The following is a 27,247-nucleotide window of genomic DNA, read 5'->3' as shown; positions in this document are numbered from 1 at the left end:
GATCACTGCTGCGTCGTGATAGCCGACAAAGCGCAGCATCACTGGGAAAACCTCGACGTGGAAGTATGGGCAGAGCATCACAAGGCAAAATTGTCAGTACTAAAAGCAGTGGGAGTCTTGGCAGCCGAAGAAGCAGCAGATACGATGGCAAATTAGGTTTATAAGCTGTATTTATGAATATGTAAAAGCTAGTCAGACAAATCATACCTAACACATATGTAGTACACTCACACCGCTAACTAGCGAAGCCTTAGTTCCAGCTTTCCCCTGGAACTACACACTTCTGCATATTACATGTATTATGATGAGTCAATAGCATGTCCTTCCACCAGATTAGACTTTTGGCTTTCGTTGGCCATCTGATTAGTCGTCAACTGGTCATCAGCTACATTTTCATTAATTTGAGGCTGGGAACTGACCGAGTCACCTGAGAAGCATAAGTACATGTGGTTACTAAGGCTAAATCAGCTTTGATAAAATAAGATGTGCTGCTAACCAAATCATGAGTTTTAATGACAATGTAGACTGCAAGTTGAATGCGTTTTAGTTGTGTTCTCACCGCTTCTTGTGTCTATACTTCGCAAAGACTGATTTTTAACTCTTGGTACGATTGCAACTGATATCAGGTCACCTACCTTCAGGCTCGTCGACCACAGAATCAGCGTCAGCAATACTGCTGTCTGTTTTGTCATTTTCACTTCCTGTTTCCTGCTCATCTGAACTTTGACCTATTGCTTGTGGCCTCACCGAGTTACTAGGTCCCAGAACTTTCTTATCAGCCTGTGGAGAAAGGCGATGGAATGATGCAACAATGGACTCATACAGCTAACAGAAACCACTGCAGTAATGGATAACAGAATAATTATCATATCTGTATCTATAGTGCAGTAACTAGATCTGTAACCATATACATGTATCTGATTAAGGTATAGGACTGATTCACTTGAAAAAAACACAGTAAACCGCGATCCTACCAATTAATGACAAGTTGTGTAGGTAGACTAACCATACATACTGGTAGGTGACTAAGGTAGGTAGACTGACCATACATACGGGTGAGAGACTAGTGTAGGTAAACTAACCATACATACAGGTGAGTGACTAGTGTAGGTAAACGAACCATACATCCATTCAATGAACAAAAGAAATTTAGCAGTAGATAGATGACTGTTACCGATAAAGGTAAACCCATGTAGGAGTACCCAAAGTATGCTTTAATGAGACTTTTTTGCTACGCCGAGATCAAGATGCAAAAGTGCTAACAAACGCTTCCTACTATACTTATTTATTTATTCAGCTTTAGGATGAAATGCTAAAATTTCGGTGCTTTGGATTCCCTACTTGTCCTCTGAGGGGGTACTCACGACTAACTCTAGGAGTCCTCTGAAGGAGTACTCACGACTAACTCTAGGAGGCCTCTGAAGGAGTACTCACGACTAACTATACGAGTCCTCTGAAAGAGTACTCACAGCTAATTATAGGAGTCCTCTGAAGGAATACTCACGACTAACTCTAGGAGGCCTCTGAAGGAGTACTCATGACTAACTATAGGAGTCCTCTGAAGGAGTACTCACGACTAACTATAGGAGTCCTCCGAGGGAGTACTCACGTCTAACGATAAGAGTCCTCTGAAGAAGTACTCACGACTAACTATAAGAGTCCTCTGAAGGAGTACTCACGACTAACTATAAGAGTCCTCTGTAGGAGTACTCGCGACTAACTCTAGGAGGCCTCTGAAGGAGTACTTATGACTAACTATAGGAGTCCTCTGAAGGAGTACTCATGACTAACTATACGAGTCCTCTGAAAGAGTACTCACAGCTAATTATAGGAGTCCTCTGAAGGAGTACTCACGACTAACTCTAGGAGGCCTCTGAAGGAGTACTTATGACTAACTATAGGAGTCCTCTGAAGGAGTACTCATGACTAACTATATGAGTCCTCCGAGGGAGTACACACGACTAACGATAAGAGTCCTCCGAGGGAGTACTCACGTCTAGCGATAAGAGTCCTCTGAAGGAGTACTCACGACTAACTATAAGAGTCCTCTGTAGGAGTACTCACGACTAACTATAAGAGTCCTCTGAAGGAGTACTCATGACTAACTATAGGAGTCCTCTGAGGGAGTACTCACGACCAACGATAAGAGTCCTCTGAAGGAGTACTCATGACTTACTATAGGGGTCCTCTGAAGAAGTACTCACGACCAACTATAAGAGTCCCCTGTAGGAGTACTCACGACTAACTATAGGAAATGTTAGCATACTTCAAATGCATCTAGCTATGGCAGCCTAAAATCATTAAAATATATGTAAAGATTTCAAGTCACCCTTTTTTTATTATGCATCGCGAGGCATGGCAGATCCAATCTCAATAATCTCTACCTGATTCAGTTATCATTATCCCAATCGAGGTAAAAACTACAGCAATTCTCTTGACGTTGTGAAGGGTATGTTACTGGAATCCGTATGCCTCACTTATGCTCTAACCATGTATCCATATGCCTCACTCATACTCTAACCTAGCCTGTCTTGACAAGCTGTTGTTTTTGCGTAGTTGTCCACCCGTCGAGCGGCGAGCAACAACAGCTTGTCACAAGACATACTGCACCTGATGCATCAGCTGCACTTATAGGGAGTTATTCTCTTCCGTCTACGCGATTTCTATGTAGAAAAAATAAGATTATAACGTTTAACCAGCGACCAGTCTCTGCGGTAAACTTTAGTAGAACTTAAGAACTTAGGTAACAACAGCGACTAAACATGTCGTTATTGTGCGCTCAGTCAGTTTTATTTCTATTTTTGTATCAGTCAGTTTCTTAGGTTCTACTAAAGTTTATCACAAAAACTGGTTTTTGGTTAAACGTTGTAATCTTGTTTTTTTTTCTACATAAATTTTTGCGTGAAATCCATTATGATTACCAATGGAGCGACCGACAACATCGCGGCCAAGCCGCGTAGACGGAAGAGAACAACTCCCTATAAGTGCAGCTGATGCATCAGGTCATCAGGTGCAGTACGTCTTGTGACAAGCTGTTGTTGCTCGCCGCTCGACGGGGGGACAACTACGCAAAAACAACAGCTTGTCAAGACAGGCTAACTCTAACCATGCATCCATATACCTCACTCATACTCTAACCATGCATCCATATACCTCACTCATACTCTAACCATGTATCCATATGCCTCACTCATACTCTAATTATGCATCCATATGCCTCATTCATACTCTAACCATGTATCTATATACCTCACTCATACTCTAATCATGCATCCATATACCTCACTCATACTCTAATCATGCACCCATATGCCTCACTCATACTCTAATTATGCATCCATATGCCTCACTCATACTCTAACCATGTATCCATATGCCTCACTCATACTCTAATTATGCATCCATATGCCTCATTCACACTCTAACCATGTATCTATATACCTCACTCATACTCTAATCATGCATCCATATACCTCACTCATACTCTAATCATGCATCCATATGCCTCACTCATACTCTAATTATGCATCCATATGCCTCACTCATACTCTAACCATGCATCCATATGCCTCACTCATACTTTAACCATGTATCCATATACCTCACTCATGCTCTAACCATGTATCCATATACCTCATTCATACTCTAACCATGTATCCATATGCCTCACTCATACTCTAATTATGCATCCATATGCCTCACTCATACTCTAATCATGCATCCATATGCCTCATTCATACTCTAACCATGCATCCATATGCCTCACTCATACTCTAATCATGTATCCATATGCCTCACTCATACTCTAATTATGCATCCATATGCCTCATTCATACTCTAACCATGTATCTATATACCTCACTCATACTCTAATCATGCATCCATATACCTCACTCATACTCTAATCATGCATCCATATACCTCACTCATACTCTAATCATGCATCCATATGCCTCACTCATACTCTAATTATGCATCCATATACCTCACTCATACTCTAACCATGCATCCATATACCTCACTCATACTCTAACCATGTATCCATATGCCTCACTCATACTCTAATTATGCATCCATATGCCTCATTCATACTCTAACCATGTATCTATATACCTCACTCATACTCTAATCATGCATCCATATACCTCACTCATACTCTAATCATGCACCCATATGCCTCACTCATACTCTAATTATGCATCCATATGCCTCACTCATACTCTAACCATGTATCCATATGCCTCACTCATACTCTAATTATGCATCCATATGCCTCATTCATACTCTAACCATGTATCTATATACCTCACTCATACTCTAATCATGCATCCATATACCTCACTCATACTCTAATCATGCATCCATATGCCTCACTCATACTCTAATTATGCATCCATATGCCTCACTCATACTCTAACCATGCATCCATATGCCTCACTCATACTTTAACCATGTATCCATATACCTCACTCATGCTCTAACCATGCATCCATATACCTCATTCATACTCTAACCATGTATCCATATGCCTCACTCATACTCTAACCATGCATCCATATGCCTCACTCATACTCTAACCATGCATCCATATGCCTCACTTGTACTTTAACCATGCATCCATATGCCTCATTCATACTCTAACCATGTATCCATATACCTCACTCATGCTCTAACCATGCATCCATATACCTCATTCATACTCTAACCATGTATCCATATGCCTCACTCATACTCTAATTATGCATCCATATGCCTCACTCATACTCTAACCATGTATCCATATGCCTCACTCATACTCTAACCATGTATCCATATACCTCACTCATACTCTAATCATGTATCCATATGCCTCACTCATACTCTAACCATGTATCCATATACCTCATTCATACTCTAATCATGTATCCATATACCTCACTCATACTCTAATCATGCATCCATATACCTCACTCATACTCTAATCATGCATCCATATACCTCACTCATACTCTAATCATGCATCCATATGCCTCACTCATACTCTAATTATGCATCCATATGCCCCACTCATACTCTAACCATGTATCCATATACCTCACTCATGCTCTAACCATGCATCCATATACCTCATTCATACTCTAACCATGTATCCATATGCCTCACTCATACTCTAATTATGCATCCATATGCCTCACTCATACTCTAACCATGTATCCATATGCCTCACTCATACTCTAACCATGTATCCATATACCTCACTCATACTCTAATCATGTATCCATATGCCTCACTCATACTCTAACCATGTATCCATATACCTCATTCATACTCTAATCATGTATCCATATGCCTCACTCATACTCTAATTATCCATCCATATACCTCATTCATACTCTAACCATGTATCTATATGCCTAACTCATACTCTATTCATGCATCCATATGCCTCACTCATACTCTAATTATGCATCCATATGCCCCACTCATACTCTAACCATGCATCCATATGCCTCACTCATACTCTAACCATACATCCATATGCCTCACTTGTACTTTAACCATGCATCCATATGCCTCATTCATACTCTAACCATGTATCCATATACCTCACTCATACTCTAACCATGTATCCATATGCCTCACTCATACTCTAATTATGCATCCATATGCCTCATTCATACTCTAACCATGTATCTATATACCTCACTCATACTCTAATCATGCATCCATATACCTCACTCATACTCTAACCATGTATCCATATACCTCATTCATACTCTAATCATGTATCCATATACCTCACTCATACTCTAATCATGCATCCATATACCTCACTCATACTCTAATCATGCATCCATATACCTCACTCATACTCTAATCATGCATCCATATGCCCCACTCATACTCTAACCATGTATCCATATACCTCACTCATGCTCTAACCATGCATCCATATACCTCATTCCATACCCGCGTAGACGGAAGAGAACAACTCCCTATAAGTGCAGCTGATGCATCAGGTCATCAGGTGCAGTACGTCTTGTGACAAGCTGTTGTTGCTCGCCGCTCGACGGGGGGACAACTACGCAAAAACAACAGCTTGTCAAGACAGGCTAACTCTAACCATGCATCCATATACCTCACTCATACTCTAACCATGCATCCATATACCTCACTCATACTCTAACCATGTATCCATATGCCTCACTCATACTCTAATTATGCATCCATATGCCTCATTCATACTCTAACCATGTATCTATATACCTCACTCATACTCTAATCATGCATCCATATACCTCACTCATACTCTAATCATGCACCCATATGCCTCACTCATACTCTAATTATGCATCCATATGCCTCACTCATACTCTAACCATGTATCCATATGCCTCACTCATACTCTAATTATGCATCCATATGCCTCATTCATACTCTAACCATGTATCTATATACCTCACTCATACTCTAACCATGCATCCATATACCTCATTCATACTCTAACCATGTATCCATATGCCTCACTCATACTCTAATTATGCATCCATATGCCTCACTCATACTCTAACCATGTATCCATATGCCTCACTCATACTCTAACCATGTATCCATATACCTCACTCATACTCTAATCATGTATCCATATGCCTCACTCATACTCTAACCATGTATCCATATACCTCATTCATACTCTAATCATGTATCCATATACCTCACTCATACTCTAATCATGCATCCATATACCTCACTCATACTCTAATCATGCATCCATATACCTCACTCATACTCTAATCATGCATCCATATGCCTCACTCATACTCTAATTATGCATCCATATGCCCCACTCATACTCTAACCATGTATCCATATACCTCACTCATGCTCTAACCATGCATCCATATACCTCATTCATACTCTAACCATGTATCCATATGCCTCACTCATACTCTAATTATGCATCCATATGCCTCACTCATACTCTAACCATGTATCCATATGCCTCACTCATACTCTAACCATGTATCCATATACCTCACTCATACTCTAATCATGTATCCATATGCCTCACTCATACTCTAACCATGTATCCATATACCTCATTCATACTCTAATCATGTATCCATATGCCTCACTCATACTCTAATTATCCATCCATATACCTCATTCATACTCTAACCATGTATCTATATGCCTAACTCATACTCTATTCATGCATCCATATGCCTCACTCATACTCTAATTATGCATCCATATGCCCCACTCATACTCTAACCATGCATCCATATGCCTCACTCATACTCTAACCATACATCCATATACCTCACTTGTACTTTAACCATGCATCCATATGCCTCATTCATACTCTAACCATGTATCCATATACCTCACTCATGCTCTAACCATGCATCCATATACCTCATTCATACTCTAACCATGTATCCATATGCCTCACTCATACTCTAATTATGCATCCATATGCCTCACTCATACTCTAACCATGTATCCATTTGCCTCACTCATACTCTAACCATGTATCCATATACCTCACTCATACTCTAATCATGTATCCATATGCCTCACTCATACTCTAACCATGTATCCATATACCTCATTCATACTCTAATCATGTATCCATATACCTCACTCATACTCTAATCATGCATCCATATACCTCACTCATACTCTAATCATGCATCCATATACCTCACTCATACTCTAATCATGCATCCATATGCCTCACTCATACTCTAATTATGCATCCATATGCCCCACTCATACTCTAACCATGTATCCATATACCTCACTCATGCTCTAACCATGCATCCATATACCTCATTCATACTCTAACCATGTATCCATATGCCTCACTCATACTCTAATTATGCATCCATATGCCTCACTCATACTCTAACCATGTATCCATATGCCTCACTCATACTCTAACCATGTATCCATATACCTCACTCATACTCTAATCATGTATCCATATGCCTCACTCATACTCTAACCATGTATCCATATACCTCATTCATACTCTAATCATGTATCCATATGCCTCACTCATACTCTAATTATCCATCCATATACCTCATTCATACTCTAACCATGTATCTATATGCCTAACTCATACTCTATTCATGCATCCATATGCCTCACTCATACTCTAATTATGCATCCATATGCCCCACTCATACTCTAACCATGCATCCATATGCCTCACTCATACTCTAACCATACATCCATATGCCTCACTTGTACTTTAACCATGCATCCATATGCCTCATTCATACTCTAACCATGTATCCATATACCTCACTCATGCTCTAACCATGCATCCATATACCTCATTCATACTCTAACCATGTATCCATATGCCTCACTCATACTCTAATTATGCATCCATATGCCTCACTCATACTCTAACCATGTATCCATATGCCTCACTCATACTCTAACCATGTATCCATATACCTCACTCATACTCTAATCATGTATCCATATGCCTCACTCATACTCTAACCATGTATCCATATACCTCATTCATACTCTAATCATGCATCCATATACCTCATTCATACTCTAACCATGTATCCATATGCCTCACTCATACTCTAATCATGCATCCATATACCTCACTCATACTCTAATCATGCATCCATATGCCTCACTCATACTCTAATTATGCATCCATATGCCCCACTCATACTCTAACCATGTATCCATATACCTCACTCATGCTCTAACCATGCATCCATATACCTCATTCATACTCTAACCATGTATCCATATGCCTCACTCATACTCTAATTATGCATCCATATGCCTCACTCATACTCTAACCATGTATCCATATGCCTCACTCATACTCTAACCATGTATCCATATGCCTCACTCATACTCTAATCATGTATCCATATGCCTCACTCATACTCTAACCATGTATCCATATACCTCATTCATACTCTAATCATGTATCCATATGCCTCACTCATACTCTAATTATCCATCCATATACCTCATTCATACTCTAACCATGTATCTATATGCCTAACTCATACTCTAATATGGAAGATTTTGCAACCGTTGGTGTAAAACAATTTATTGTATACAATACAATCTCATAAACGAGGGACAATCAATCACTCTATTTTATTACACAAATCACATAATCTGTAGAAATCAGCATACCAACGCAAATATTTAATATGTTCAGCCTGCAACATAATACTCGCAAATAGAGGCACTTTTCATCTTACGGAAATAATGATTGACCATCAATTTGTGGAAAAAAATATGGAAATATTAAGTTTTATACAACCCAAACATTAAACAGGACAAAAACAAAACTACACAAAATGATGCCTGGTCAAATACTGTATATATTCGACGAGGCATTGTTTCGTATTTTATAAATACAGTAGACGCTCCTATAACGTATACCTCCTATAACGTAAATTCCAGATGTCAAGAATTTATGTAAAGTTTTTGCTTCCTACTACGTAAAAATTTCCATATAACGTACAGTGTCAAATCGGGTGAGTTCTCAAATTTGATTTAAATGTTACTCAAACTCACCGCACTTGTCAAAGAAAAATGACACGTGTATAAAGCTATATCTATTATATATACAACTTTTGCGACATTCTAGTTCGTCGTGATAAATCATCATATGTGTCAACAAAACAGAGAACAGCTGCTGCGCAATTGTTCATAACTACAAAGACGCAGGATTGACTACAAGATTGGCGCAGGTGTTACAGCGTCGGTCTACCAATCAGAATATAACAAAGTGGAGCATTGTCAGAAGTTCTCTTTTATCCTAACTTTGACCCCTAGATACAGAGAGAAGACAAACAGGTAGTACCGCCTTAATATAGTAGAAATATTTTGTTGTGTTGCTTTATTGTAAAAAATACCGCAACCATGCTCTATAAAACCTGTAAGATTGATCAGAAAAAGGAGAAAATTAATCGATACCAATCCAATAATACTGCGGAAACAGTACAGCTCACAAATTCGAAGATTTAAGTCCAGTTTTTTCTTTCTGCATGGCCAAAGGGGTGAGTTTGGAAATTTTTTTGAATGGATTAGGCAATTTACATGTATGTTACTGTTTTTATAATGTAAATTCCGTATAACGTAAACATTCCTGGAATGGATTATTTATGTTATAGAAGCGTCTACTGCAAAAGTAATTATATTGGTAATATAATTTGCTTTTATTTAATCTTTTTTTTTAACAACAGGAAAGCAGCAATTGCAGATTTAGTCTGCTGCATTTAGCCATCTTCAAGAGGTTTAATTGGCAGAAGATGCTAGTAATGATGTCACGTGATTTCTTGAACCTGGTCAAAATACAATTCGCATGAAGTCGTGTGCTCTTTGCGAATTGCTGTATCAAAAATAACTGTGGACCCAACCGACTGCTCGTTATATCCTCGTAATATTCAACAATATTGGTCGGAACCAGAGTCTGTTCTGAGACGGTTCACAATAATAGAGCGATACATAAAGTTTGTGAAGGTTGGTCAAAGGGAATGCATAAGAGCATAGCTAAAGTGCTACAGACCTGAACCTCGCTACAGTTGGATGTTGAACTGGTCTTGCCAACAGTTTGATTGTCTGTCTCTTGAGTTCCATTAACGGTTGCAACTGCAGGTGTATCGGACTCCTCCGCCTTCCGCTGTTGCATAGCTCTACACAAGCTTTCCAGCTGCTTATTTCTCTTAGTCTATGAGAAAGACTTAATGTTTATAACATCACAATTAATGCACGTATCAGATGTTAGTAAAATTGAGTAAAACCTCAAGGAACATACAGGCATATCGAGGCATAAACTTAAAGGTTTACTTGCAACACAATTCACATTACAGTTATTTGACATCAAAAGATTCACCATGTCTTACTCTGCTGTGTTGTAGGTGCAAAATATGTGGAAATGTGATTACAAGCTCTTAAAAGCTCAAAAACAAACAGTTAATCGCAGCCATCACGAAAACGCCGTAGATTAGAATCCCTTTCCAAAGCGGCTCAAATGGGACATAGCTGAACACGATGGCTTCTGCTTACACTTTCATGCAACCTCATTCATTGAAATATTTTCACAAATATACTTCTCGCGTTCAATAAAACCATGTCTATTATCCTCACCCGTCTATTTCATCATCATAGTAATGCTGTCTTTTTGAGCACTGATATCTCAAAACCCACCGTAAAAATTTGTTTAATTTTTTAACCTTAGCTCAAGGGAATGCATATCATCCTCTGATAAACATGAGGAGCCTGTTGGTCATCTGTGATAGTCGAAAAATGCTGCAGAAATTATTCGCACTGTTTGGCAGGAAGTATGGTCCACATGATCAGATTACGACTAGATGATTAGACCAAGCCGAAACAAAACTGTAAAGTAGCGAGCATCTATATTTGATACGGGCTTTTCGGTAAAACCCCGAAGTGTTTGTCATCAACTAGTGCTACGAGACGTTTTATATTGAGTCTTTTATTGGCTTTTCAATTCACGTGATAACATCACATGTCAAAACAATAACCAAATTGTTTGAGTACATCAGAGAAATAATTTGATTCGAACCTATGGCGGCTATTAAATGTTCACTTTTGAGCTTTTAAGAGCTTGTAATCACATTTCCACAAATTTTACACCGACAACACAGCAGATTAAGACATGGTGAATCTTTTGATACGAAATAACTGTTATGAGAATTTTGTTGCAAGTCAACCTTTAAGTGAAATCATATCATCCGTGTACAGTTTTGGACATTCAATGTTCAAACTTTTAGTTTATTAACACTATAGCCCATACGATCAAATGAAAGCATCCAAAATATTCCCAAAATTAAGAATTATGGCACAACATGCGTCCATTTACATCAAGAAACAATGTATGTAACTTGAAACAGCTGAATATTAAAATGCAAGATCAGCTGGTACAAATTTGTGTGCTGCTTGATGTCACACAGAGAAAGTCTGAAACTCTTCACATTGTCAATTGATTTCTGTGAGTAAGGATGTGATAATACAGAACTAGTATACCAGGTCATCCATCTTAGCTGAACAGCACAGGTAATTGTAATGTGAAATACTTGCTTTCAGAATTAGTAAACACACACATGCATGCACACAACGCTACACACATACATGCAAGAACGCACACACACAACCTTACATGTCATTTTTTCTCCCAAGGTAAGAGAGAAAATGACATTTTCAAGGCTAACTATGGCACTCTTGTTATTCGAATCAAATTTGAGAACTTGCGCCGACTTGACGCTTTAATTTCTTATGTAATTCGAAGCAAAAACTATAAAAACTTTTTACGTAATGTAGAGTTATATTATGTGGAGTTTACGTTATGTTATAGAGTGTCTGCTGTACTTGCTATCAACATTTTCAATCGCACAACCCCATACGCATACACGCACATGGACACACACACACCCCTACACCAACAAATATACACGCGCATGCACACATATATCTCAACAAATATAAAATTATCTTAAACCGGATTGTAATAGCCGGTATGCTAAACAGCGAGTTGAGCGGGCAGTTACTCTTTAGCAATGAATGCAATCAAAATGTAATAAAGGGACGTTGGTATTTGAGAAGATAACTACACTCACTTGTGTGTCTATTAATTTGTCCTGAGCAGTTTTTTGTTCTACCATCTCAAGAAGAGCCCTATTTGCATTCTCCCACCTCTGCTTATACATGAGCGATTCCTTCTCCAACTTCTTTATCTTCTTTGACATCTGGAACAAAAAGCAAATCAAGGTATACATTTATCGGTGTTGCGTATAAAAACAGGGCAATCTGAAGACTATGAGCTTATCCAATAGTAAGATTAGACCATGTTGTGTGAAGGAATAAGTGTACCAAGGGCACTAAAGAGCATCTTGGTTCAAGTCACACTAAGGAACTTTTCAATCTGTTCACCAAAACCTTTTGAACATAAAACTTCACAGAAGTTTCATCAGTTACAGAAGTTCAATGATCCGTGTGACAACTCCATGGTCCTGTACGGAGTTGTCTACCCTATCTCTGATATTGGTTGTAATAAAAGAGCAGATGTTTTATAATTTTACAACTTGTAACGAATACATTCACAATCCGTTCACCAACTGCCCATCTAAACTTGCTATAAAAGTGTTCATCAAGCATCTGGTGGACCATGTTACAAATTATTGCATGATGAATATCATAGTAGGTTTCCAACTCATTTCAGTACCAGTAATCATTCCAACCTAATTACATAACTGACATGATATACTCAGCTCGACACAATCATTACTGTTTTTTTATTACTTTATTGGTAATAATGTTATTTCAAACCGCAATGCTTTTCAAATTATGTCATACAAAAATCTCAAAAAGGACTAACAGTTAATCAAATAAAATACGGTAAATGGTTTGACATACAACATTTAAAATACTTTTCTCTGTTGAGAGGACGTATATTAGGTGGAGAAATGTTAAAAGGGCTGGAGATATTATTTTTAAAAGAATTGCTGGAGGTTTATTGCATTTTGCTCATATCGGCTCTCCTAATAGCCGATATGAAATAGCAACAACAATGCTGGCATTAAGCCAAGTATATCATGTCGGTTATGTAAGTCTGTTGCGCATGTGCTTATAGAACATTCTGGAAATAGATACATGTAATTACTATTCATAACTACTCTCAGTTGCGAAAATGATCTGCAAGCAGCAGAAAAGCCGATAACGTAAAAATTGTACTTAGAAGATGCAAGGCTAATTTTGATTCCTCTCTTTGATTGAGCGGACAAACGAACCTCTATTAAAACATTCCACATTTACATATGATTCAAGAAACAACAGCCATGGCTTCCTGGAACGATTTCAAAACCCATATATAAACATATATGTAAACATATATACAGTCAAACATGGATAACTCAAACTTCACGGGACCGAGCGAAAGTGTTCGAGTTATCAGAGCGTTCAAGTTATCAGAGCACTGTAACAAGTCCATGTATTTATTTATTAGTAGATACATGTACATATACAAACTATAATATAAATCAAAAGCATAAATGGCTTGTTTCAAATTAAATGCTTCTAATGTAAAGTTTAAAATTTTTTTATCAAAAAGTATAGAGATTTTTCTATCACTTGAGATTGGTTTGTTGTTTGAGGTGATGTTATTACCAGACGGTTTTTTAGATTGAAATTGGCAAAACTTGATCGTTGTTGAAATGCTCAAAATAAAAGACATATTTTTCTTTTGAGCGTTTAACCACTCTCAATTTTGCCGATTTTTCTTGAAGTTTATGTGAAGGTTACCTCACTTTTCCTTGCTTCCGAAGGGCCATCGCTTAACGAATGTTTGGTAAAAATCAAATATCACCAAACCTTTAGAAAAGTCGTTGACAAAAATATTTTGCCGATGATGGTAATAACGACGCCTATGAACTACGAAAAGTTGAGGTTTACCTCTATGGCCTGGAATAAAGCGATTTTCTAAAGCGATAACAACCGTTTCGGTAGCCGTTGGGAAAAAGATGTTCGAGTTATCAAAACTGAGGTCGAGTTATCTAAAGCAATTTATCATTACATGGTAACAAACCAAAAAACCGTTCGAGTTAACCATGTGTTTGAGCTATCCGAGGGCGAGTTATCCATGTTTGACTGTATATATAGTAGATCTATATATATATATATATATATATCAGTAGGTGCGTGTTATAACGTACGCTATTGAGTGGTTAACTGCTGTCATTTACCAACCTTTTCCATCTCACTTTTAAAGGCTGCAAACACCTCATTGCTCTTATTAAGGGTGGTCTCAAACTCTGTGTACTTCTGAGTGTAAATCTGCAGCTGTGTCTTGAGATGTACCTCTGTCTGGGCCATCGTCTCCTGAGCTGTCTTGCTTTCTATTAACTTCTCCAGCAACTGAAAATACCAATGACTGTGCGAGGACTAAGTACTTGAAGCAGACGGTGAACTGATCTAATGAGAGAATAGTGGAAGGAATGAACTGAGTTTGTCAGAAGAGTCTGTTTAATCTGTGGTGTTGTACTGGTAAAACACTGCCATACTGCTGATGCTCATATAAAGTTATCTGTTGTTGAAAATATAGAAACATGTACCATACTCTTCGGACTATTAGCCGCTGCTTTTTTCTGATGATTTGAGCCACGCGGCTTATATAAGGGTGCAGCTATTCTGTGGCTTTTTCTTTCATCGCCAGGGCGCATTAACCAGAATCTACGGTTAGTGCACCTCTAGCGGTGAAAGAAAATACGAAACAATGCCTAACGGTACTGTTCAGTTAGACACTAGGTTAAAAAGTGTCTATTAATACGAAACCGTGCCGTTAGGCACTGTTTCATTTTAAACAGGAAAGTTGCTGCCGTGTTAAAAAACACCGCCTTGAGTTCTGCAGCTTATGCAAAGGTGTGGCCTATGTATTGTTTTATTGTCGTTTTTTGGAAAATAAAGCAGATGCGGCTTATATAGGGGTGCGGTTTATAGTCCGAAAAGTACGGTAAAAGCAACTTGACTTGAAACGGTTAAGACCTCAGACCTACCAGAATGAATGTCCTTGCTAAACCTCAGCTATAGGCAACTGTTGTGAGTAGGTTATGCTTGCATAACCAATCATCTACTTGGCTATCTAGGTAACTAAACTAATGCTTCGGCCAGTGCATTACTATCGTGCTACTTGCCTGGCCCAAGGCTTTAGTAAAATTTTATTTATTAGTGCCAAATATTTAGTAAGGCGAGCATTATTGTTACTGGTGAGCCGATAAAGCAAAGAGAATAACTATATGCACAACTATTCTGAAATACCAGAAGGTGGTTGATTAGTGCAGATGTTAGCATGTCAGCCTGCTAGGCCAAAATTTCATGAGTCCAAATTTCTTATGAAGCAAATTATTTCTAGCCTCCAAACATGGCTTTATGACAAACAGACATGGCTCTATTATAGTAAAGATTACCCTAATTTTTCAACATGCACAGCTTAGGAATATAAGACAATTGCATGCAACTTCAACATGCACAGCTTGGGAATATAAGACAATTGCATGCAACTTCAACATGCACAGCTTAGGAATATAAGACAATTGCATGCAACTTTAACATGCACAGCTTAGGAATATAAGACAATTGCATGCAACTTTTCACCAATACAATAAATATTATATCGTTACTACAATGGCACAAATGTCGGCAGTTTAACGTTAATCTAAATTTTACTTTGTTGTTCGATTTTTTTAAGTATTAGCATATATTTACAACATCCACAATCTCTTATTTACAAATAAAAAGGTTCATTTTAAATTTATTCTTATATTAATGAACAGTATATGAAGTATATACGAAGCATATACCAAGTGTATATGAAGTATATACGAAGTGTATATGAAGAATATATGAAGTATATACAAAGTGTATATAAAGTGTATATGAAGTATATATAAAGTTTATATGAGTGTATATGAGTGTATATGAAGTATATATGAAGTGTATATGAAGTAGATATGAAGTGTATATGAAGTATATATGAGTGTATATGAAGTATATATGAAGTATATATGAAGTATATATGAAGTGTATATGAAGTATATATGAAGTATATATGAAGTATATATGAAGTGTATATGAAGTATATATGAAGTGTATATGAAGTATATATGAAGTGTACATGAAGTGTATATGAAGTAGATATGAAGTGTATATGAAGTATATATAAAGTGTATATGAAGTATATATGAAGTATATATGAAGTATATATGAAGTGTATATGAAGTATATATGAAGTATATATGAAGTGTATATGAAGTATATATGAAGTGTATATGAAGTATATATGAAGTGTACATGAAGTGTATATGAAGTAGATGTGAAGTGTATATGAAGTATATATGAAGTGTACATGAAGTGTATATGAAGTGTATATGAAGTGTATATGAAGTGTATATGAAGTATATATGAAGTGTATATGAAGTATATATGAAGTATATATGAAGTGTATATGAAGTATATATGAAGTGTATATGAAGTGTATATGAAGTGTATATGAAGTATATATGAGTGTATATGAAGTATATATGAAGTATATATGAAGTGTATATGAAGTGTATATGAAGTAGATATGAATTGTATATGAAGTATATATAAAGTGTATATGAAGTAGATATGAAGTAGATATGAAGTGTATATGAAGTGTATATGAAGTGTATATGAAGTGTATATGAAGTATATATGAAGTATATATGAAGTATATATGAAGTATATATGAAGTATATATGAAGTGTATATGAAGTGTATATGAAGTGTATATGAAGTATATATGAAGTAGATATGAAGTGTATATGAAGTAGATATGAATTGTATATGAAGTATATATAAAGTGTATATGAAGTAGATATGAAGTAGATATGAAGTGTATATGAAGTGTATATGAAGTGTATATGAAGTATATATGAAGTATATATGAAGTATATATGAAGTATATATGAAGTATATATGAAGTGTATATGAAGTGTATATGAAGTGTATATGAAGTATATATGAAGTAGATATGAAGTGTATATGAAGTAGATATGAAGTGTATATGAAGTATATATAAAGTATATATGAAGTAGATATGAAGTGTATATGAAATATATATGAAGTGTATATGAGTGTATATAAAGTATATATGAAGTGTATATGAAGTATATATGAAGTGTACATGAAGTGTATATGAAGTAGATATGAAGTGTATATGAAGTATATATAAAGTGTATATGAAGTATATATAAAGTGTATATGAAGTAGATATGAAGTGTATATGAAGTGTACATGAAGTGTACATGAAGTGTTATGAAGTATATATGAAGTAGATATGAAGTGTGTATGACGTATATATGAAGTGTATATGAAGTATATATAAAATATATATGAAGTATATATGAAGTATATATGAAGTGTATATGAAGTGTATATGAAGTGTATATGAAGTATATATGAAGTAGATATGAAGTGTATATGAAGTAGATATGAAGTGTATATGAAGTATATATAAAGTATATATGAAGTAGATATGAAGTGTATATGAAATATATATGAAGTGTATATGAGTGTATATAAAGTATATATGAAGTGTATATGAAGTATATATGAAGTGTACATGAAGTGTATATGAAGTAGATATGAAGTGTATATGAAGTATATATAAAGTGTATATGAAGTATATATAAAGTGTATATGAAGTAGATATGAAGTGTATATGAAGTGTACATGAAGTGTACATGAAGTGTTATGAAGTATATATGAAGTAGATATGAAGTGTGTATGACGTATATATGAAGTGTATATGAAGTATATATAAAATATATATGAAGTATATATGAAATATATATGAAGTATCGCATACTCAGTGGTAAAACTACTAGTCAGTGACATTTGCACTCACCATTGTGTAAAGGGCAGACAAACAAAGGCGGATATAAAGCTGGTACTGAAAACTGCAATACAAGTAGTTGAACTAACCATTTGTTTTTCAGCTCCTCCCTTTTCCTGTTCTTTTTCCACCATCAGCTGACACTGACCGAGCTTGGCCTCCAATAGTTGTGTCTCAAGTTCCTTCTGGTGAAGCAGCTTCTGTATGTGCTGTACAGAACACACAGATATAACAACTTTAGCCTCAGGTCTAAGCGCGTGAAAATGTGTGCATGACAATAGCACAGCGTTACCAGACCATTCCACCCCCGCGTGGCAAACCTACTGGAAATAATGGTTGCAAAAATATATTTAGGAATTGTTCACCTGCATAATAGACAACACCCAACTTCACAGATTAAAATTAATTCATTTAATTTTAATTTATGAATTTAAATTTGCCACACATTTAAAATTCAAAGATGCTTAATATTCTAAAAAACAATTTCTACAATTGTAACATTTTCTTCTAATGGCAACAGAATATGATGGCAAAATCAATCACAAAAACTGAGAGACCAATGAAAATGACCAAGAATGCTGCAAGCAACGATATAAAATTTATCTCTGTCAAGTATAGTGAGACAGATCTAGTAGGTTATTCTACATAACAAAGATATATAATTACAGAAGCAGTTATAGATACCCAGCATTAGGAGTGAAAAAGAAAAGCAGGAGCAACAGAAACGGCAAATCTGGAAAACCTTCTACAACGCAGAGTCTTTCTATTAATAGTTTCACAGTTGCTAGTGCCAGGTTTACACTAGTGGTTTATACGTAGTAAAAGTAAAATCTGAGATAGGGTTACAAATGTTGTAGCATTGCTTGTAGGAGTGGAGTAGCAGTAGGCTTTTATTAAGAATTATAGACACAGAGACCTAGATGAACTTTTACCAGTGTTTAGAGTAGATGCCATGACTATAACCCACCTATCTAGAACCGCTGATTGAAACAATGTTGAACAGGTAAAAACCTTGACGCTTAGCTGGATGGCACTCTAATTGATGTCTTTAATCTTCTTACTGAACAGCTTGTATTCAACAGGAAGGCAGAAATTGTTAAACTATTAATAGTAGTGCTAAAATGGCTTGTAGCAAAACATTTCAGGAGCTGCCAAACTAGTTATAATGTTACTTCAACAGCTTTAAAAGTCCATTAGTGACTCACATTTACGTATTAAAGTATTACAACTCTATCATGCTAGTTCAGTAGAGCAACTAAACATGATAGGAATTAAGAGTCAACCTTATGGCAGCAGTACTAATATGAATTATAGTCATTTGGAAGAAGCTATACATCCCTTAACCAGTATTTGACCACCCGTAATAGACAGTTAATATGATTGCTAGGAGGCAAAAGACTCATTGCTCTGATCATTTAATTACCTGTGAATGAGATATAACTCTAAACTCTGTCTAGTCTTAAAACCCAAGCCATGATCAAGGTTCCCACACATGGAATTATCTCCACAAAACACCAGCGAGTTAAGCCCACTTTAGTCGCTCCGCAGAGCATCAAACCACCAATCAAAAACCCATTGCAGAATCTCTGAATGTTCCGCGAACCCTCACCTGCCTCTATTAAAAATAACTGATTTGAATTTGATTTGAATAACTGAGTGAAAAAAGTAGACAGCCGGAGTGGTCAACAATCAGTCCGCAGTTAAGTTTGAGCAACCACTCACCTCCTCTCTCTTCTCGTACTGTTCCAGGAGTGAGCCTAGCTTTCCACTCAACTCCTTGTTGTCTTCTTGCAGTTTGTCATTTCTTTTGCTGTGTGACTCCATCTGACTTTGAATATCCCCGATAGTCGTCTACAACAAAGTACAGAGTGCATGAGAGTTATTAGAAAAACCAAAGTACAGTAGAGACACTGCCAAATTAATTCGTCCCAAAAGCCTTTTAGTAAGCAGAAATGCATTTTACCATATAAATGTCCTAATCTGTTGCAAAATCTCACAAAACCTGGACATAATACTTGTACAAATTATAAATACATGTGATAGTTAACACAGGAAACAAACACGTGTTAGAATCATATTACTACATGGTAAATAAAAAAGTGCACATGGAAAAAAGAATAGAAGAATAATGAATTGAAATTACGAACAGTTTGTTTGTTTACCTTTGCCAATGGCTGCCTTAATGAGGCTAAGAGAAAACTGTGGAGTGAGAAGACGGTGCCCAGAAAAGGCGGGTGTAGTATTGTTGCCTTGGTTTTGCTCATAATACATTTTCAAGAAAGATTTGTTTACATTGGCACGAACTAAAATACTATCTTGTCATACCGAAAACACACAGCTTGAATTGCAAGAAAAGAAACTTGTGATTTTGTCAAATACTGCCATTTGCTAGCAGATAAAAGAGAGAGAGATGAGTTGTACGGTTGTACCCACAGGAGGCAAGTGGGCCAAGATATAAAACCAACAAACGGGTTAAAGTACGCAAGGTTAAAGTACGCAAGGTTAAAGTATGCAAGGTTAAAGTACGCAAGGTTAAAGTACGCAAGGTTAAAGTACTCAAGGTTAAAGTACGCAAGGTTAAAGTACGCAAGGTTAAAGTACTCAAGGTTAAAGTACGCAAGGTTAAAGTACGCAAGGTTAAAGTACGCAAGGTTAAAGTACGCAAGGTTAAAGTACGCAAGGTTAAAGTACGCAAGGTTAAAGTACGCAAGGTTAAAGTACGCAAGGTTAAAGTACGCAAGGTTAAAGTACGCAAGGTTAAAGTACGCAAGGTTAAAGTACTCAAGGTTAAAGTACGCAAGGTTAAAGTACGCAAGGTTAAAGTACGCAAGGTTAAAGTACGCAAGGTTAAAGTACTCAAGGTTAAAGTACGCAAGGTTAAAGTACGCAAGGTTAAAGTACGCAAGGTTAAAGTACGCAAGGTTAAAGTACGCAAGGTTAAAGTACGCAAGGTTAAAGTACGCAAGGTTAAAGTACGCAAGGTAATTTAGCGTTTTGTATCTAAAAACATCTTTCATAAATCGAAGCAAAATTTCTAGTAAAAGTCGTTTCATAATTTAGAAGTTTCGTATGTCGAGTCTTTCGTAAGTAGAGGTTCCACCATGTTTTTTATTGATCAACAAGCAAAGACAAATCATAAATTGAAGCCATGCATATTTCAATACCCCTTTGTAGATATACAAGTTTATATACAAAATCCAAATAGCACTTGAGCAATAAATTCCCTCTAAAACTTGATATTTATGTCGTAACCTATAAACTGGAGTAAAATCTCTCACAAATGCTCATAAGTATTATGCCAATAGAATTATCTCCAGGCTGTAGGTAAACAGCCTCACTTTAACCAAACTATGTTCAATCTTCCCACATGAGTGGAAGAGATAAGATAAATGTGCAACAACAGGATATTGAAACAATTTTATAAGCGTTTTAGCAAATTCACCTGAAACCTTCCCGAAACCTCCTTCCTTCGCTCTTCTTCCTCGCGCTGCCTGGCCATGCTCTCATCCTGCGCAAAATTTAATGTGTACATGTAATAATATAATGCATACAAGCAGGGCTGAGATGGTGCATTGACGTGACCATTTTTATAAGTTACTGCAACGTTATAAATATAAACACCACGTTTGACATGCATGTCAAATACATATAAATGAACCTGCTCATATAGCGTAACAATGTCTTTACCAATTATAATAGTTACCAGGCCTATCCAGCCAGTGTAAGCATTGTTAACTTAAGGTACTGTCATGCAGGAGTCCAGCGGTCTACTCACATAAAACACCTAAATTATTTAAGCAACTAAAACCAACAAATTGTGCAGGAGACAATCTTCGCGTAAGACACAGTTTCCAAGCCTGAGACACCATACTCCACAAAACTTGGTCTACTCAATATAGAGTTTCATATTTCTAAATATTGAACTCTCCTTTTGCTGATTATTTAATTACAAATTAATTTTTAATTAAAACCCATTACATCATGAAAATCCAATAAACTTAAAAAAACTTTGGAGTCATCAATTACGCGCAGTAAGATTACGGACTGACTTGACAATAGCAGTGCGTACTTGACACACTTTAAGACTTGACAATAGCAGTGCGTACTTGACACACTTTAAGACTTGACAATAGCAGCGCGTACTTGACACACTATAAGACTTGACAATAGCAGTGCGTACTTGACACACTTTAAACAAAAGAAGATCCAATTTGTCGGAGTACTGAGATTTTATGCATTTTTATTGCAGTCATTCAAAGAATCAATTAATCTCGTAGGAGCTGTGTTGGCATGACAATATCCGTACAAATGTTGGCATTTACAAAGGTATAAGCGCTGAAGGAGATGAGTGTAATGGATATGATAATAAAAGGAAGTGCACATAATGCTAATGTCCTGTATTAGCTGTGAGTATGTGAGTGGGGAGATAGACAGAACTCAGTCATATCATGAATTTATGAGCGACTATATGCACATGAAGATACATTGTGCATGACTACGTGCGCATAACAAAGTAAATCTGTTTAATGTATTGCTCCATAGATTATCAATGTCTTTACGATAGAGAGAATTGGCAGCCACCATTCCAAAGGCAATGATGAAAAGGATACGCATGTCTATGGAATAAATCTGAGTAGTGTTTTACACAGAGTCCTGTGACAAGGTGTGCTAACAAAGTCTCTAAACATAACCTGACTGTCATTTAGCAACATTCAAGTGTGTGTCACTACTGTCACAGACAAAGATTAAAAACTCTCAATGTCCATATGAGCTACTGGTGGGATATAACAATTGATCGTGTGTCGACAAAGTGGCACACTTATTCATTTTTTTATGCACACTCTCCTGTCTTATACACCACCAAATCCTCTTTTGCTCACGCTACCTTCCTGTGTCCACCTTTCCTGGGTACTTATTCCTTAGTTCCTCCCACCCTCAACCTTACATGATCCTTGGTTTATCACCCTCCATCCTACCCACCCCTTGTTCTACCGACCTACTCATTCTGGTTACCCTTCATCAGAATCCCCCCACTCTACATACCCTAATTCTACCCACCCCTTACCTCACACCACTCACCTCTCATTTACCTTCCTCTTGATGCACCTCGTTCTACCCACCCAGCATCAGAATATCCACTCATCTTACACTTCCCTCATCCTCTCGACCTCTCATTCTATCCGGCCCTATACCTACCTTGATTATCTTGTTGTGTTTCTGAAGCTCCCGACAGAGACTCTCAAGCTTACTGCGAGCAAGAATAAGTTTAGAGTTCTCTGTCTGCAAACTGTCCCTTTCTCTGCTCACTTGACTCAGTTTTTTTGAACAGCTCTTCGCTGTTGCCGCATGCTGCCGGTTGTCATCCAACAGGTCTGTGTACTTCTTACAGAGTGCGGCTAACTTTTCCTCTGGTGTTGAGAGGGAGCTCAGAGCTTTCAATACATACTCTGGAGAACATGAAGCCAACTGCAGTCTCAGGACTGCGTATAGCTGTCTCAAGGGTCAACATGACTTACTTAACGTACAATATTACTTCAATATCACTTCATATCAATTTTACTTGCAAAATATTAATGAAATTTTCCACAAACCACTCAAATTAAACAGGAATCAAATTGCTAGTCAATGATGTAATAGCAATTAAACAAAAAATTGTTGAGTATTCTGTTACATCTTCAGCAAATGTAATAAACTATTATACTTACAAAAATATTTACATAAGGTAAATGTAATGGTCATTTAATTGTATTAAATATGACCATCGACTCACTTTAACTACACACAAGTATTAACACTCCTTCCTCCCCATGCACCTTCTAGCAAACAGAAATGGTGTTCTTGTCGGTGTTTGGATAATGATTTTCAAAATGAGTTAGAGTAATTTTCATAGCAACTCTGAGAACGTTCAATAATTGAAATTTACCTAGTAAGCTTGAGCATGCTCCCAGGCTTCTGTAAATTGAAGATACATTTCGTGATGAATAGACAACTTCCAATAAGTAATTTTCCATGCTATTCACCATCCTAATGTGAGGTTTCAAGTAAACCAAAGATGACTATTGAGGCAGGCACTTTATATAACCACTCATTTTGACAGATTCTTGTAGAACAACCCAAACGCTGGAATATACTGTTCAACAAGGTCTTCTTATAGATGCTTTATAGTTAGCTTAAGTACGTAGCATTCAAGTAACAAATTATAAACATCTGATAAGCTCACGCTAACCATGATACTGTCTGCAAAGTTGAATGTGCTTGTAGCAGTCTCTTGTTGCTATAACTTGAATGTAAAAGCGCTCACGAGTTTGGTTGCAGTTTTGCTTGAAGTGTGCCATAAATGGTTTGTCCTTTTATTTTCAAGTAAAAAAATCTCTCAACGCTTCCTACATATCCAGGGAATTACATGTAGCTTTGATGCATAAGCACTTATTACATTTAAAAAGCTGCAAACAACAAAACCATTTTATAGCTTAAAAGCTCTCAACTTGTCGAGGCTATCCTGAAGCTCATTAGAAAGAGAGAGTTTGAGAAACACTAAAATATTTTTATAACTTTAGCACAAAACTATTTGGGCTAAAATGTTGAAAAGCACAGCCACATGTCATCGCAGACATTGCAATATACATTTACATGTTTAATATAAATAATTTTATGTCAAAACGCAACTTAATTTTGTTTTTAGTACAGTAGTTCGTCTCCAGATTTAGTGTGCAATAACTGCGGAGACTTCCTCATGTAATTAATCCATCAACCATGTAATAGTTAACTAGTACTGTATTACGTGTCTTCAGTTACCCACCTGCACTGATCTGAAACTCAACTGACAAATCTTCTAGTCTCCACTAAAACAAAGCCCTGGTATCTATATCAAGTTGGGCCTTTATGAACAGACAACAGGCCAAGTAACTATTATTAGCAATTGTTATTCACAAACTGTACAGGCAGCCTTCATGCTTCTTCATTCCTCATCTGACTAGCCAAAATCTCTTTCTATGATGTTGCGCAATAGGAACAAATAAATTGATCACCCGAAACCCCATTTAGAAGTTTAATTCGCTGCCTCAGCAAAGTAAAAACAAAGTGCTGACAGCGATATTGTTACAGGAATCGCTTACCCATATTCTTGTCTTCCCGCTTCTTGGATTTTTTATCCGCTGCGCACTGCGCTTCTTTCTTGGCAGCATCCAGTCCCGAATCGGGTCTGGGTGAGCTCTCTTTCAAAGATTCTAATATCGAATCAGGCCTGGGTGAGTTCTCCTTGGATGATTCTTTGAAAATAAACAACAGATTACTCAGAACAAACCTACTACGCTAAAAATTGCTGTGGTCTTCAGGTAGTCAACTGAAGCAAGCGTCGTCTCACATCAAAATACAATAGCAATTTTACCTTTTAAGCCACTGGAAACTTTTCTGCATTAAACTCATTTATCCTCAAAACGTTAATTAAACTGCACAATATGAAGAGTCATTGAAGCACAAAATAAAATTTGACTAATTTTTAACTAACCACTTAAAGCAGGAGTCGCCTCGCGAGAAGCGTTCTGTGCCTGACATTCCTCTTCTGTGTGAGGTCGAGGGGAGCTTGGCTGAGACCGACAGTCATGGTACTGATCACTCAGGCCACCGTCTGACATAGATAATGAGTCCATCTACAGAAGAAAGCATCCGTACTTGATGTTTTTGTCAGATAGACTTGCATTCTTGAAGTCAATCGTTGAGGTAGAGATTGATGCAATGTTGTTAAACATTACATAACACAAAGTAAACATTGGAATAATTCCTGGTTTACAACTAGACTAAAATAAACGATAATGAAGCAAAAGATTTGACGTACAAGTGATGCTGATAACTTTGAATAATAGTTTCATTATTACATTTCTTTTTCCGTTCATAATACTAGAACAAACACTGCATGTTCACGGTTAAATTATATTGTTCAGCCTTGTAGTATTACTGTAGCATCACGATGAACACGAGTAGACCTATACATGATTTTTTAATTGAAACTGCTGTGAAGTCATATCATTAAATATACAAAATAAGATTTTAAACGTAATAACATCTCTATGAACACTTCTCTAAAGATCATGATAATATCTTAGAAGCGCTATTTTTTATCGTGCAATATTCACAACGACAGCGTTTAAATGTTTTGATGGTTTTGTTTACTTTATTCGACATACAAAATAAAATTAATAATCTTTAATCAAAATCATTAGAAACATATACTGCAAATAAACATACAGGCCCATAAACGGTGCGGTTTTTGGCCACCAACTTAATATTATTGGTTGAATGACTCGTCTTATTGCGCACAACCAACTTGTTTAGAGTACGTGACTGCTGAATTTGATTTTACCGTTGTAATAGCCAAAAACATGACTAATTCATGTGAATATCTGGAATCAGCAAAAATACCAAACTCCTCAAATTACCTCATTGACTCTTTATTTTTGTTGCAAGTTACTTCTTCAGGAAGGGTATAATACAAAAATAATTTGAAATCATAGCTCACTTGTAGCCATCTCTGTTAAAAAATGCTAAGCCATATTTCAAGTTTCCTCGCGTACCCCAACTGCTGATGTATGCGTACCACAATATTAAAAGCTACAATATTTTGCAGTTTTCTTTTGAAACGTAGACATTTTGATTATTCAGAAGCTCTGTTTTACATACCTAGTAACGCATTAATAAAATTTGTGAGTATATTTATAAGTAATGTAAAAAACATCTCACCTTTATAATAGTTTCAAAAAAGTCGAAAGCAAAAACCGAATAAAGAGTGGGAACGCTTAAATGAAACAATCCTTCGAGACAGCTTTAGATTGAAAA

At 36.6% G+C, this 27,247-nt stretch overlaps 1 protein-coding gene across 1 annotated transcript; it reads right to left on the bottom strand.

The window, feature by feature from the left end:
* Window positions 1-152: 152 nt before the first annotated feature.
* On the bottom strand, window positions 153-27,247 carry LOC137403995 (alpha-taxilin-like). Its single transcript, XM_068090149.1, has 12 exons — window positions 27,152-27,247; window positions 25,923-26,064; window positions 25,531-25,683; window positions 23,612-23,862; window positions 21,858-21,923; window positions 20,138-20,266; window positions 18,505-18,624; window positions 14,749-14,916; window positions 12,624-12,752; window positions 10,553-10,714; window positions 636-780; window positions 153-427 (listed from the first exon to the last, which is right to left on the bottom strand). Exons 2-12 carry the CDS (start codon window positions 26,062-26,064, stop codon window positions 300-302), a joined length of 1,593 nt encoding a protein of 530 aa, XP_067946250.1. The 5' UTR covers window positions 27,152-27,247; the 3' UTR covers window positions 153-299.

The sequence above is a fragment of the Watersipora subatra genome, chromosome 9 (genome assembly GCF_963576615.1).
Source record: "Watersipora subatra chromosome 9, tzWatSuba1.1, whole genome shotgun sequence".
Taxonomy (NCBI): Eukaryota; Metazoa; Bryozoa; class Gymnolaemata; order Cheilostomatida; family Watersiporidae; genus Watersipora; species Watersipora subatra.
This window is presented reverse-complemented; position numbering and strand designations above follow the sequence as displayed.

Excerpts from the sequence above, each read along its gene's own strand:
- LOC137403995 (XM_068090149.1), bottom strand. The coding sequence starts at position 26,064 with ATGGACTCATTATCTATGTCAGACGGTGGCCTGAGTGATCAGTACCAT. Across the intron at positions 14,917-18,504 it reads GAGGAGCTGAAAAACAAATG|TTGCTGGAGAAGTTAATAGA; the intron begins GTTAGTTCAACT and ends TGGTATTTTCAG. Across the intron at positions 12,753-14,748 it reads TTAAAAGTGAGATGGAAAAG|ATGTCAAAGAAGATAAAGAA; the intron begins GTTGGTAAATGA and ends TTTTTGTTCCAG.